The sequence below is a fragment of the Anguilla anguilla genome, chromosome 9, assembly GCF_013347855.1.
Source record: "Anguilla anguilla isolate fAngAng1 chromosome 9, fAngAng1.pri, whole genome shotgun sequence".
Classification (NCBI taxonomy): Eukaryota; Metazoa; Chordata; class Actinopteri; order Anguilliformes; family Anguillidae; genus Anguilla; species Anguilla anguilla.
Genome location: NC_049209.1, coordinates 7,333,728 through 7,348,533, shown reverse-complemented (window position 1 = coordinate 7,348,533; position 14,806 = coordinate 7,333,728). Strand labels below are relative to the sequence as shown.

General features: G+C 41.1%; 1 protein-coding gene across 4 annotated transcripts in view; it reads right to left on the bottom strand.

The window, feature by feature from the left end:
* The window catches only part of LOC118236395 (seizure protein 6 homolog), a 207,165-nt gene extending 201,193 nt beyond the window's left edge, over window positions 1-5,972 (bottom strand). For all 4 annotated transcript variants that reach the window (XR_004767027.1, XM_035434742.1, XM_035434741.1 and 1 more), the window contains exon 1: window positions 5,559-5,972. Coding sequence is in view for 3 of the 4 variants with exons in the window: in XM_035434742.1 (XP_035290633.1) it covers window positions 5,559-5,643 (85 nt within the window). In the remaining variant the exon portion in view is untranslated. The remainder of the gene's footprint in view (window positions 1-5,558) is intronic.
* Between the last annotated feature and the right edge of the window lie 8,834 nt (window positions 5,973-14,806).

The following is a 14,806-nucleotide window of genomic DNA, read 5'->3' as shown; positions in this document are numbered from 1 at the left end:
AACAGACAAAGGGTACAGCTGTGGCCTGCCTGGCCCTTCTGGCACATGTATCTATGCCCCCTGCTGGTTGGGGTAAAAATGAGAGGTTGAGGTAATAATGAGAGGTTGTGGTTGGGGTAAAATGAGAGGTTGTGGTTGGGGTAATAATGAGAGGGTGTGGTTGGGGTAAAAATGAGAGGTTGGGGTAAAATGAGAGGGTGTGGTTGGGGTAATAATGAAAGGTTGTGGTTGGGGTAAAAATGAGAGGTTGTGGTTGGGGTAATAATGAGAGGGTGTGGTTGGGGTAAAAATGAGAGGTTGTGGTAATAATGAGAGGGTGTGGTTGGGGTAAAAATGAGAGGTTGTGGTTGGGGTAATAATGAGAGGTTGTGGTTGGGGTGAAAATGAAAGGTTGTGGTTGGGGTAAAAATGAGAGGTTGGGGTAAAATGAGAGGGTGTGGTTGGGGTAAAATGACAGGTTGTGGTTGGGGTAAAAATGAGAGGTTGTGGTTGGGGTAATAATGAGAGGTTGTGGTTGGGGTAATAATGAGAGGGTGTGGTTGGGGTAATAATGAGAGGGTGTGGTTGGGGTAATAATGAGAGGTTGTGGTTGGGGTAATAATGAGAGGTTGTGGTTGGGGTAATAATGAGAGGTTGTGGTTGGGGTAATAATGAGAGGGTGTGGTTGGGGTAATAATGAGAGGTTGTGGTTGGGGTAATAATGAGAGGTTGTGGTTGGGGTAATAATGAGAGGGTGTGGTTGGGGTAGTAATGAGAGGTTGTGGTTGGGGTAATAATGAGAGGTTGTGGTTGGGGTAATAATGAGAGGGTGTGGTTGGGGTAATAATGAGAGGGTGTGGTTGGGGTAATAATGAGAGGGTGTGGTTGGGGTAATAATGAGAGGTTGTGGTTGGGGTAATAATGAGAGGGTGTGGTTGGGGTAATAATGAGAGGGTGTGGTTGGGGTAATAATGAGAGGGTGTGGTTGGGGTAATAATGAGAGGGTGTGGTTGGGGTAATAATGAGAGGTTGTGTTCAAGGTTGCCGTTCACTTCAGCTCAGATCTTTGTCAGAAGGCAGGAAAGACAGTCAGCTGCCCTTTGCTTTCACAGGATTGCGGGACGCGAATTGAAACCACAACACAAATTGTATTTGGGGACAGGTGCTGCATGCAGGTATTCAAACTGTAGGCCGATCATTTGGCAGGCCAGGTTGCACAAGGGAGCAAAGTGTCCAGTACGAATAAACCAATAATAAATTGCTATATTCCTATACTGTAAGTGGCTCTGGATGAGATTGTGCTAAATGTTAAAATGCATTGTGGGTAATACCATCATGGAATGGTGCGAAGGTGGCACGGGACGCTGTGCCATGCCCGTCACAGTTACCATGTCACCCTACCATGACACTCTGTAATCTGAGTTCCCACAAGACCTGATTGGCTGAAGAACTGCTGGGCCACACTTCCACAGGCACAGGGTTTGTGTGTGACTCCTGCTGACCACGCTGGTTAAGTCACTCTCTGAGAATAAATTGGAATGTACTCTCTAAAACTGTGTGGCGTGATGTTGTCTTGTCTGTCTGTTATTTTTGCTGTTACTGCATTACTGGATCTTACAAGGACCCAGAAAAGGGGGTTGCTGACTATTTTTTTTTGGGTGTGCCTGGAGAGCAAAACATTGCGGTAAACAAAACTCAATCTCAATCTGTGCAGACAAAATGTAGTTTTGCTTCAATATTAAAGAATAAATGTGTAAATGCTGAGTGCCTGACACTTTTTTTGTGTGCGTGTGTTTAATAGTTTGCGTTGATGCAAAGGGGTATATTCATAAATCAGCTCATTGACCTTCACCCCTTTTCTCTGAAACGGCAAGAAAATGTCATCAATCTACGACAGCATCTGCTTTTACCTTGTCTCCGCCTCGATTGATGGATGTGCACTTTAGTTAAAGTGATTTTCAGGGTATTTCTGCAGATGAGGTGCAGCGCTGCAGCTTGGCGAATATTGGAACAAGATGACAAACACAAAGAGGTAGGAGGGCGTAAGAAAGCCTTCATGGGGGTGGAGGGGGGGTGGAGGAGGTCAAAGGCCGAGCTTAAATAGCAATAGTTTAGGACTTTGAACATTTAGTTAAGCATTCGAAATTGCTCTTAAATGGTTTTAAACAACTCTCAGGAAAAGAAGCTCTTTAATATTTCAGAGGAGGGTGATTATGCGGGGTATTATTTTATTAAAGGACACAGAGTTCCACCCTGTTTGGCACTGAAAAATACAACCAAAAAAAAAATTAAATAACAAATAGCAAGACATTCCCATTAGAGAAATTTGCCATTGAAGAGACTGACTCAATGCACTCTGCTAGGAAAACATGAAAATATTTTTTGCATAAATACCATTTGCTGCAGTTTACAGAGCAAATAAAAAGGTCTTATTTGCCCTCGCATAATCACTACTCTGACAGCACTAATGGAAAATGTGAAAGGTTACATCGTTTCAAAATATGCATTATATTGCAATTTTCACAGCAGCTTCATGAGGCTCAATAAGAATGATAGTCATCATTTTAATTTGCCTGCTCTTTATGGATAATAAAACGCGTGTATACACTATGATCAGCTCATACAATGCCAAAGAATGTCGCACTAGGCGAAAAGACGACACGTGCACATACGTCCATCTGCCATAAAAGACTACTGTGAGTACTATAAATGAACCATGTCCAATACTGCCTCCAGAAAAAAATTAAGTGGTCGTGTTGTTACGGTGACAGAAGTGGTTTAAAAAACATATGGCTAGGATTTTTTTTCTTCTTAAAAGTCAAACAATAAAAACCTATAAACCAACGTCAGATATTTCACTTGACGTTCAGGTTTAAAAAAACGTGAAGCACGTTTAAATTTGCCGTCAGTGAAGTTGTTGGAATGTAAATACATGTTCTGTTTAACTGGGCAATCTACGACATTTTATATTTTGCAAAAAGCACGACTTGCTAAAACAACACTGGCTACGCAGACTATGTGACTGGTTTCCAGGAGCGTGGAATTTTCAATAGTATGAAATGAAATATTGAGTAATGTGAAGTTCAAATGTGGTGAGTGCTTCCGGGATATAAAATCCAAAGAAAAAAAGCCTTAAAATCATTGCTTATTTTTTATATTTCATACCTATCGACTGTTTATCCTTCCCGTTATAAAACGACTTATCTCACTTATAGATCTACAGCAGCGACATAGGCTAATAAATGCCACACGACACTCAAGATCAACTTCATGAGAAACAAAAATAATAATTTTCACAAAATACAAAACGTATTTTTGTGCACAGTATATTTGTGCAACTGTGTTCAGCATCTGACTCTTACATGCAGAAGAGTATTTAAATAAAAGTAGTCCCGGATCAATAAATTATTTCTCCCGTACTCTGAGCAATCACATTTAATGGTGAGATGAAGACAACTGAAGTGGTGCATTATAATGGACGCTAATCATTCTCTGATAAAGAATGGAAAACAAATATACACAAATATAGTATAGTATAAAATGACACAGCACATGAGTTTACTGTGAACACACAGGCCGCCGATCTGTGGCATAAACGGCGGTTTGCACCAGTTTGCAACGCCCTGCTGCGTTAAACAGCTCGCGCAGTAATCTTCAACCATTCGCCGAGATTAAGGCTTCATTACCCTGTGCCGTCTGTCACACGGACCTTCAGATTGCTAGCAATCCGAACTGTCTTCTGCACGCTCTTTTGTTGTGTAAACGCCAAAGTGGAAAGCATGAGCAGTGAAATAAGTCGAATATTTACCATGAATACCATTATTAAGCCTAAAATTAGTATCCTGCGCCCACTTCCCATTTCAGACCATAATTATAATGAAGCATATTATATAATCAATAGGTCAGTTTAATGCAGGGCAAACCATGCACTTACTTTATATCGCCTAAGTAAATATACAAATACATCCGTGTCTTACCAGGTGTCTGCATTTGTTGGCCCATCCTTTTGGCCAGTGTTAATTCATACTGCACGGTAAAATGTGCAGTCTTAAATCAACTCTTACAGAGTAGGCCTACATATGGATGGTCCTTTTTAGACTCGTTGTGTAGGCTACTCTGTCAGAGTTGAATTAACACCGGACATTTTACTGTGCGTAAACCTGAGAGCATGCCGCTTTCATGCATGAACAATCATTGTGTGTTAAATCGTATGAGCCTCGCACTTCAATCATATGTTAGTATAGTTTCGTATTGGCTTCGTGAAACAATGTCAATATGATTCTTTACCGAAATGTATTAATGTGGTGTGCAATACTAGAAATTATCGGATGACATATTATGAAACAACACACACCCAGGGTGAATTAATGCAATACCGTTTAAAAAGGATTTGTGCTTCAGTGTTCCGCGTGCACTATCTCGTTATTCAAACAGCACACAACTATTGGTTAATGGAGCACTGGAGCACTCCAATGTAGAATGGAACAAAAAAAAAACAATCGAGGAGTGAAGCAAATTAGAGCTGGAAGCCACGGGACAAAACCGACGGAATTATTTTGATGCTTATTTTTTGCCGGTTGTGGAGCGTCACCACACTGGAGTTGTAGTAAAATAAACTGGTGCATGCACAGCCTACAGTTGTCCGAAGTTGCGCATCACAAGAGAAAAACACCACTTCCTTTTTTCAAAGCTCCCCACTGAAGGACAACACGCGGCATTTTACAAAGCAATCAGCAAGCTACCTTGGACACAGCGCCGAAGGACGTGGCAGTCTTTTGATACCTTGAATTCATATATTAAGACAGTTATTGCCGAATGACTGTGGATTAAAAAAAATTCCCTGACCAAGGCCTAACATAAAAGAAAATGTAACATAAAAGAAGGAAAGACTGTAGTTCCTGAATCTGTCGTGTAGGCTACGTGTCCGGTAAAAGGGTAGACCTGTTGAACTTCGTAAAAGTCTTGTTTTTATCTTCATTAGGGATAAGCGGTCGCGGGATACGTAGGATACAATAGCTCACATTGTACACAGAGGACTAACGTGGAATTTGAGACGTTTCCACGTTTGTTGACAAGATTTAAGGTTACCAACACGTCTTTATCATGTAAGCGAAGACCAAACATTAAATTTAAGACGACTATATATTTGAACGATACAAAAAGTTGTAATATGTTACAGCCTAAACGTTCACGGAAAAAAAATGTATACTCTGGCTGACTTGTATTCCTTCAAGTTCTACCGATTACTCAGAGATTCGGGAGACTTAGTGGAATCCGTCTGTTAAAGACACCCACGATAGGCTATGATGAAAACAGCTGGATATCGTCGCCCCATTCTAAAGCCGTCGGCCGATATTTAATTGCAAATATTCAGTCAGAAATGAACCTATGAGCAAAATCTATGAATCGATTGAATACGAGAACGCGAGACATACTCAGAGACTCTTTGTTTCCAGACACTAAAATGGCATTGTACTCTAAGCTTAATGATAGTCAGACACGATATTTAAATCCTGTTCTGGGACGAATACATTCGTACGACGTATTGTACTCCGTTATAAAACAAATTGAAACCTTACCTTGACCACGAATTTCCATTGAAGAAGCGCAGAGCATCAACACCATAACTAACACGTTCATTCGGTAGTCTCCTCTTGTACACATGTCTACTGAAGTGGATTCCTCCGTTTACAAAATAATATGTCCCTGTGTTAAACACTTTCCAGACAAAAAGCAAGATAAACAATTAAAATATTCGCCCTGACAGCGACTTCCCGATTCCTCGGAAAACACCCACACGACACGGAAGGCCTTCAGGTTTTGAGAGTCGGATAGTGAGCAGATTTGTAACTGAAATTGCCTGAGAGGCAGAGAATGTTTAATTTCAATGCTCAGTAAGCGGACTGCTCGCTCTGAGTGCTGTCAGCGCCTTCAACTCAGCAAGCCGCTGCCGTTTCAGCACCGCGGACAGCTCCTAGCGTCAGCAACTGGAACAACTTCAGCACCGGTGAAAGTTTGCAGCTGCGGAGCGTAATCTAATACTGCCCTCGTTTAAATGGCTGAAGTATTACATTGGCGGTGTTTAATTTTGAACTATTGATTGCCGAGACCGACGTGCTATCGATTAAAGCGGTCCGCAGTCTAATGAAAACTATTTTGCATTTAACTTAAGGAGTCTTTTGAGTGAGAAGGGAAAACATTGATCAAAGCTGCACGGTATTGAATTCAGTCGAGAGACTGTATACCCAATGCCTGCAATAATTAGTGGTAAAACCTTTGGACTTTTGAGATCACAATTTGTGCAAGAGACGGCCGCTTATAAAAGCCCTAATCTCTTCCAGAGTAAAGGCATTCAATCACACAGCACTTCGATCGCACTATACTTGGTAATACTATCGGCCGTTGAACGCTCAAATGTGGAATTTAACAGAATCATGCTTGAAAAAGCAGCCGCAATGTAATTATATCATGTAGGCTTAAATATTGGGCGTAGCCTACATTTAACATTGCCAAACTACTTCCATTCGTTAAAAGGTAGCCTACGTGTTTATTTTTGTATTAGACAACCTAACATCGGTTTTTGACCATGTCTTCATAGATCGGCATATTTACGAAACAATGGTAAGAAAGGTCAGTAGGCCTTAATTAGCCTACAATATAAAATGGGTATTGTTGAACTAGGAACGTAAACACAGTTAACGGGAATGGCCCTGGAATATTCCGTGCTGCTTCATCTTCAAGTCTTCAGACGAACCAGCCTTTGCACTTATGGGAAATCCCTACTATTTTGAAGCAGTGTGACAAAAATAATCGCCTCTTACAAATTACACAAGTAATCGTCTCTCTTAATGTCATTCACAGTTTGAAGAAAGACTGTAGCAAAATATTCAGATAATATGATTTTACGAATGTTGCCATTATTTGATTACACAGGTATTGATTACAAACATTAATGGGGTTTAAGTGTTACAACAGTGTAGCTTTTTAAGAAATATCGTTTTCTTTTCTTGAATTTCTTTAATTGGGAAATTGAGTCTGAAGGCCTGTGGTCAGAGAAAGGAGCCAGATTGTAACTGTATTCTGTAAAAAAAAGAAAGAAAAAAAGTATGGACCACAGAAGTTTGCAGCAAAATAAAATGCATACAAAAGTAAATAACACATACCTAATTGTCATATTCAGTGCAGCTACTCTCGTAATCCAACCGCAACAGTGTAATGTATCTTAGTATGTGGCGTTGATAACGCACTCGGTGATGGGCATATCCACTGCAAAGCACTTGCACTTGAGAATTTATATTACAGCAAAAATGGATAATAACTTAGGATTTACTGCACATAATAATTTTCATTTCTTGAGTCCAAAGTACTTAACAGTGTGTGGAGGGGGGGGGGGTGTTGGGGGGGGGGTAGGGGGGGGGATAACTCACTTCAACCAACATTAATGCGCACGGCACCCTTCATTCTCTGAGGCCTTTTTGTGTCTGGAAATGAAGCCGAGGAACTCATTTATACATTTCGTACTGAGGAAAGATGAGATGGGATGGTTAGAATTAAGTGACCCAGATTTGGGATTTAACAAGGGCACCCGGTCACACCCCCACAGGGAGCGCCACCACATCTTTAACATTTAAAGCATTGCGTAATCTGAAGGAAGGTAAATGGACTGCATTTATATAGCGCTTTTGTCCAAACCGCTTTACAGTTGATGCCTCTCATTCACCCATTCACACACACACACTCACACACACCAACAGTGAAAGGATGCCATGCAAGGTACCAATCAGCTTGTTGGGAGCAATTAGGGATCAGGTGTCTTACTCAGGGACACTTCAGCACGCCCAAGGCGGGGGATCGGACCGGCAACCCTCCGACTGCCAGACAACCGCTCTTACCTCCTGAGCTCTGTCGCCCCTATATAAGGTCTTTTGCGCTTCACTGTGTTGCTGCTCCCCTACTAAGAGTACATCCAGTGCCAGCCTGGCTTTTTCCAGGACTCCCATATGCGTTTTAACCAAGCTCCATCCCACTTAGGTTCAGCCAATCAAATTGATGACGCCACAGGGCTGAATTTGCTGCTAGCTAATATTGGAAATGCCTCTGCCTAAAGTAGGAGCAGATGAGGGATGTAATTGTACTGTACAGTACACACACTACCTGCAAGTTATAATTAAACCAATGCAGGCAATACATGGCTTTCATACCCAGGGCTTATATAGGCCATTTCTGTTTTCCCTGCTTAGAGGCAAGGTTTTTAGCTATTGTTATTTTCAGTACTTGTCATCTCTCTGTATATAAAACCATATTGCAGTGTGTCATTGGGGACAGTCAGCACTCAGGTGTAACACTGCTTTCCTCGCACACGTCACCCGTCGGCTTCAACCCTCAGCCGAGCAGGCAGCTGTTGTGGATCTGCTGTGATCTGTAGCGAGCACGATGCCATTTTGGGCCTTGACAGTGATGTACCTCACATGAGCTGGGCTCGGCCATTTCCTGAGACCCTGCCGTTTCCATCCTGTTCTCAGCGCAGAGAAACAGGGTGGATCCCCTTGTTTAAAATGCATGTGGCCCTCTCAGGTGCCCTCTTACAGTGAAAGGGAGCTGCAGGTCTTTTGCCGTGAGCCCACCACAATCAGGCCACGCTTCTGCTAGCGGGCATTCGGCCAGGACCGCTGATGAAATCCAAAGCCGTGAAATGAGGTGGCCCAGGTCTCCAAAATAATGACGTGGGATCCTTAAAGCAAATCTCTCCAGGTGTTTAGAAATCTCCAGTGTTGCTCTTATGAAGCACCACCTCGAAAGCAACCGTTTCCAGCATTGTTAACACTCTCATCGTGTTCCGCATTTAAGTGCGATTAAAACGCGCGAGGTGTGAATCAGTTGGTTGCGTTTGGAGAGAGGGTGAGATCTATTGTTTCCTAATGCTTTTGAAGAAACTGCAGCAGGACAGATGGAAGACTGACACTGGGTTTTATCTTAGAAAGAAAATCAGGCCCGCAGTTCTGGCTCATTTACTCATAACTTTGAGTAAGTCAAACCCTCATCTGGGTGTATTTATTCAAATGTAAATTTTAAAACGTTTCAAAAAGAAATGTCTTAATTTTACAGTGGTATAAAATGCATGGCTGGAGAATGCATTCACAGGCAGCTCAAGTCGTTTGGAGTACCAAAGGAAGAGCAAACATGATGAATAACAGCCATTTTGGTATTTGTAATGTAAAGCAGGAATGTCATCATTAAGCCCTACATCCAGAATAAATGCATAATTATTCTGAAGGCAGGCCTGTTTGCTTGTATGTGCTTCATCATTCATGACACAGAGAACAGAAATTTGAATTACACATTTGAATACAATGGTCTCTCCATTTTATGGGACCAAAAGTAATTGGACAATTGGCTGTTCAGCTGTTTCTCAGCCTTGAGTTGTTGCATCATTTGTACATGCACAAGAAAGCTAACAAAAGGTCTCGAGCTGATTCTAGGTGTGAAATTAGCATTTTAATTAATTGTACAAATCAGTGGCGGCTGGTGATAAAATGTTTTTTGGGGGGGGCAAACAAACTAAAGCAGCACTTTTTGCTCATAGCTCAGCAAAAAATAAATAAATAAAAAAATCTAAAAACAACACGACACACTGTAATGTTGCCTAAACACTGACCAGTAGCACTACTTGAACATATTTTGCCCTCCTTAATAATATGAAATAATATGTAAAGATGACAAAATGCCCATTTCCCCATACATCACCTTAAGATACCAACAGGCAACAGCTCAATTTCTAAATATGGAACTACTGAAGTCATTTTTACTGCCACTGTTACATTCTATGAAGTCATAAAAAGAGTAGGAAAATATTAGCTACCATCAAGGTCATTTATACAGCCTTCTGCTGCCATCTGCTGGACAAAATGTGAATATGTGAATGCTGAAGTTCAAAGGAGGCAACAAAACTCACCAACTCACGGTGATTATCGAAGTTCTCACTCTCATCATGGTCACGCAAAGCCAACTCAAAGGCTCCACAAAATTTCACACAGTCTGTTATTCTGGACAGGATGTGTCGATTTTGTCACCTCTTCGTTGTGCTTTCTAATGCCAATCCTGTAGCCTTCATCTAGCTGTTCAGCAATGTTAAGCCTACCAAACAAAAATTAGTCTCACACTATTGCATAGATGGCTGCGGCTACTTTCATGCAGTTTGCATTTTTCAGAAAGATGTTATAGGTCTTGTACCCCCGTCCACAACGCTTCGGTGCCGACACTTTGAAATAGCAAACCGGTAAAACAATAAAAGGCATTACTTACACCACATCCAGCTAGCCAACTCCGTTTGTCATAACAAGAGCGGGAGCCCCGGGTGTAGGCTCGTCCTCGATCACTTGCCTGCTGCTGACTTTGTAAATCGGGTCAGTCCAAGCTCCTTTATCCTCTTTTTTTCTTCCAGTGAACGCCTTGTGAAAGGTGTTTTTGTAAGGAAATAACCGAATTTTCTTTGATTTTCGCGGTTCCACTTGAAGTTGCCATCTCCTGAAAGTACCGGTCAGCTAGCTAAGGAGCAGGAGTGACAGACGCGCATCCGTAGTTATATTAATGGCGGGTGTAAACATGAACGATAGCGTCGAGAATTGTCCAATCACATTAGATCAAAAAACATAAAAACAATACCAATTCCCTTCCAATAAAAGTGGGAGTGTCTGGGGCGCAGAAAGCTCGAGCCCCGTGGAAAATCTGAAGCAACCATTTAGAGAGCAGCCTCAGGTCACCTGCTTGCCAAAAGGTGAAGGACTAATCGTGCATTCGGACGGTCCTCGTCAACTCGTAAAGTTGAAAATTTATCACGTGACCAAGTCATATTTACGAGCTGTTTGCGTTTGGGCGGTCATGGCAACTGGTAAATTTATCACATGAACAACACGTATGTCTGCTGGGGATGTAAAGGAGGTGGACCAATGAGATCACCCACGGTTGGTCACATGATAAATTTCTAGTTTAAAAAATATATATATATTGATCATATTTCAATGTTACAATACATTTTGTATAGAAAAATATATATTACAGTTGATGACATTGAAAGATCATTTTAACATCTTACATTCATACATGAAACAATATCAGAATAAATTTCCAGTTGTCCACCATGTGTTGAAAGCAAGGTGAGGTCAGTGAAACGTCACAACTTGTAAACTCGCGTATCATGGAACTTGACGGAGTTTACCACTGGTATTTACCAATTGGTCGGCCGTTCGAGTGCAACTTCCTGGTGGTAAACTCGGAAATAACCGACTTTACGAGTTGACGAGGACCGACCGAATGCACCATTACATATACACTCATTTGGCCGGCGCCCTTCACCCAGGAAGTATATGTATTCACGCAGAAATTAACCAAATACAATTTGATTTTCGAACCAATTTTTAATTAATGCTGACAGGCGCTGACAGACTACCAGGCGCATTGCACGCGTAAACAATTTTTATTTTATAATGGCTTGACTTGGCCTGTCAAGAACATTCTACTTTTTGGCCCTGAAAAACCCAATTGCTTTAGCATGGTGTTTAGACTCATTGTCCTACTGCAAGTGCCATCCAATGAGTTTTGATGAATTAATTCATTCTGAACATTACCTCCAACGTGTTTCACAGATGAGAAGAGTTCCTTTGGATCAGTTTGTTTCTTTCCCCACACATTTCTCTTTCCATCACTTTGGTACAGGTTAATACTCATGTCTCCATGAGAGTGTGTTCTAGAACTCTAGTTTTTTATGTACCTTTTAGTAATCTATAATCTGGCCCAAACACTACTCGCTAGTGCCACAATGTGGGCATTGCAAGTTAAGCGCTCTTAAGGATGTCTTTGTGTGCTTTTAACATATAACTTGAATTGACACAAATGCAGTTACATTTTCAAAATCAGTATATAATCCAATAAGCATCTCTTGATGCTATCCCAAACTGAGGACTAATTCACGGTAATCCCTTGAAGAACAAATAAAATATGTAAAACAAAATTGCCTTCGCCATCTGTTGCTTTGTCCTGACCACAGATATCCTGTCTGTTGTTCCAATCAGTTCTTGAAATTTTCTTTTATGCAAAGTAGCGGTCTGCAGCACATACATAGGTTGAAGGTGTTGAGCTGATGGAATGACCCGCCCCCCCCCCCCCCCCCCCCCCCCGACCCGCCCCCCCCACCCCCAACCCCTTCCAATTAATTACATACTTGGTTAAATAGACTAGACTTGGTTACACACGGGCAGGTTAAACTAATAGGCAATGTAGGCCTAGTTCTTAAGGTTATTTTAATATTGACAAGCAATCCCTCTTACACAACAAATGCTGCGCATAAACGCATATATCAAATCCATGTATTGAAATATTAACCAGCGCTATTTTTACATTTATTGAATATACTGTATGTATTCAACAGATAAATCAGAGAAATTGTAAAGGTGGAAATTGCTTGAAAGTTTCTCCCAAAAACCCAACAGCCTGTCAAATTCTATTTTTAAAAATGGATGTGTGGCATCTGATAATATACACTACACTGCCAAAAGTATGTGGACACCTGAACATCACAGCCATATGTACTTGTTGAACATCTCAGCTGGCAGGTAGCCAGCAACTTCTGTAAATTCTAAACATATCCTTCACTGCACACAGAGAAGCTCCACACGCTAAGACTCTTTTCATCCACAGAGTGAATTCTCCCTTTAAATTCAGTGGAAAACTTACTTCCATTGCCGGAGCTCTGAATTCTGAGCCCAGTGGGTGGGGGATGTGGGGTATAACCTCTGAAATTTGGCTTGGATAACACTGCTCAATAATTAATCATTTGTTTTTAAGGTCTCCTTTTAAACAATATTCTCTTAAAAAATGAATGAACTGAATATTTTAAAAGACGGCCCCACAATTGAAGCGATGTGCCTTTCTTCAGCTGCCGAGTTTATTCGTCGTAATAAAGGCAAAGTCCCCTTCCCCTGAACACATTTCCATTTGGCAGGCAGGACAGATCGCCATGTGCTTCCCGATGAAGTCATTCTAGCCGCACGGGCCATCTGTCAGAACAAGGGAATTGAAAACAAAAAATGCTCTTGAATTGTAGCCCTGCGCTTCCATTGCTCACTGCGTACAATACAACAGCAGTTAGGCTGTCTCTGTGCCTTTTTGCTTCTCTTTTTGCTTCTTTTTGCTTTATTTTTATTTTTTTATTTTTTCAAACAGGAAAGACAGTGTATGCGCAATTAGGCATATGTGTGAAATGTATTTATAGACCAAGCCTGTACAGATTTGAATGGAATAACTCATTAGTGAACTGAGCCAAGGCTTCAGTCAAAACCTTTTGCGCTGGTTCTGAATCACTGCTCGTTGTGTCCGCCCTGGGTCACGGGGAAATCCACAGCCATTACAGGCCCTGTCGGTTCCAGGCCCACAGATTTGGCACATTGTGCAATCTTATTTAAGGTAGACTGCTATTAGTTGAAATGAGGGTGACATGAGCACATTTCTATCAGCACATTACCCTCCTTATACATATATTTGCATTTCTTTCTTTTTTTTTTACATGGGTAGCACATTGCTTTCAAACACATAGCTATGTCAAGTGAACATTAAACTATTCTTGAGCTTTATTGAGAGTTTTATATAATTTGTTTTTTATCGATTGCGTACACATTTTTGCAGATAGGCTGCTATCTGTAGCGCTTTATCGATGCAAATGTTCGGTTGATACAGCTCAGAAACATATAGCCAGTACATCGTCCATAACAGATGCCCTTCATGCAGTATTTATATTTCAGGCCCTTTTGAGAGGGAAAGTGGCTGTGATCCATTGGGTTAGGCAGACTGCATGCCAGGAAAACTTAATTCTTGCAGTTTGCTTTGCTGTGTGTAGTCTGTGTGTAGGTTGGTCGCCCACTACATAACTCCGCCACATAACTGTGGTTGTATCTTGGGAGAGATAGAAGTCTCCGACATACAACAAGTTTCCAGATTCAGCCTGAGAAGAGCTCCTAGCTATTTGAAGGTTTATTTACTTTTTACTACTTTTTAAATTTATTTTATGTATTTTTAATGTACTGTCAAATCAGTCTTTCTTTTTTCACTATTCTGTGAAGCACTTTGAATTGCATTCAATTGTATGAATATGTGCTATACAAATAAACTTGACTTGACTTGACTTGACTAGGTTTGATGAGGCTGTTTTTGTGAGACCTGCTGTGATTATGTCAGTGTCTAACATCTCAGAACTTTAAAGCAGCTGAACCCAACTTAATTTTATTTGAAACTCAAATAGTCAAACAGACACCATGAAATGGTGTGAAAGTGCACTCTTGTTTATTTCAATCTAAAATTTAAAATTTTGTTTGATTTATCCTGTATCAATTGTATTTATTGTCTATTGTCTGTAAAGTTTTACATTGTTGTGAGACCCTGTAAATAAGATTTTCACTTCACTGTTGGCATGGTTAAACTTTGCACATGACAAATAAAACTTTAACAATATGGCTGCCAACTGAAGTGTGACTACAATCCCTGCGACTGTGACAAAGGAAAATAACTGTATGTTTGTGTGTGTGTGTGTGTGTGTGTGTGTGTGTAGGCAGAGATGGAAAGTCCAGGGGTAGAACATAATGTCCTATGCAATACTCAAAACACGTAGCCTCCTTTTCTCCACTACCACCTCCTCTCCTCTATGCCCAAGGAACCGCTTTTTGTGTCCTCCCTCTCTCCAGTGTCCCAATACTGGAGGAGATGAGTGACACGGCTTTTCTCATTTCTAGGTGACATCATCATGCCCATGAGGTAGGTAATCAATTATCGTGAAAATGTC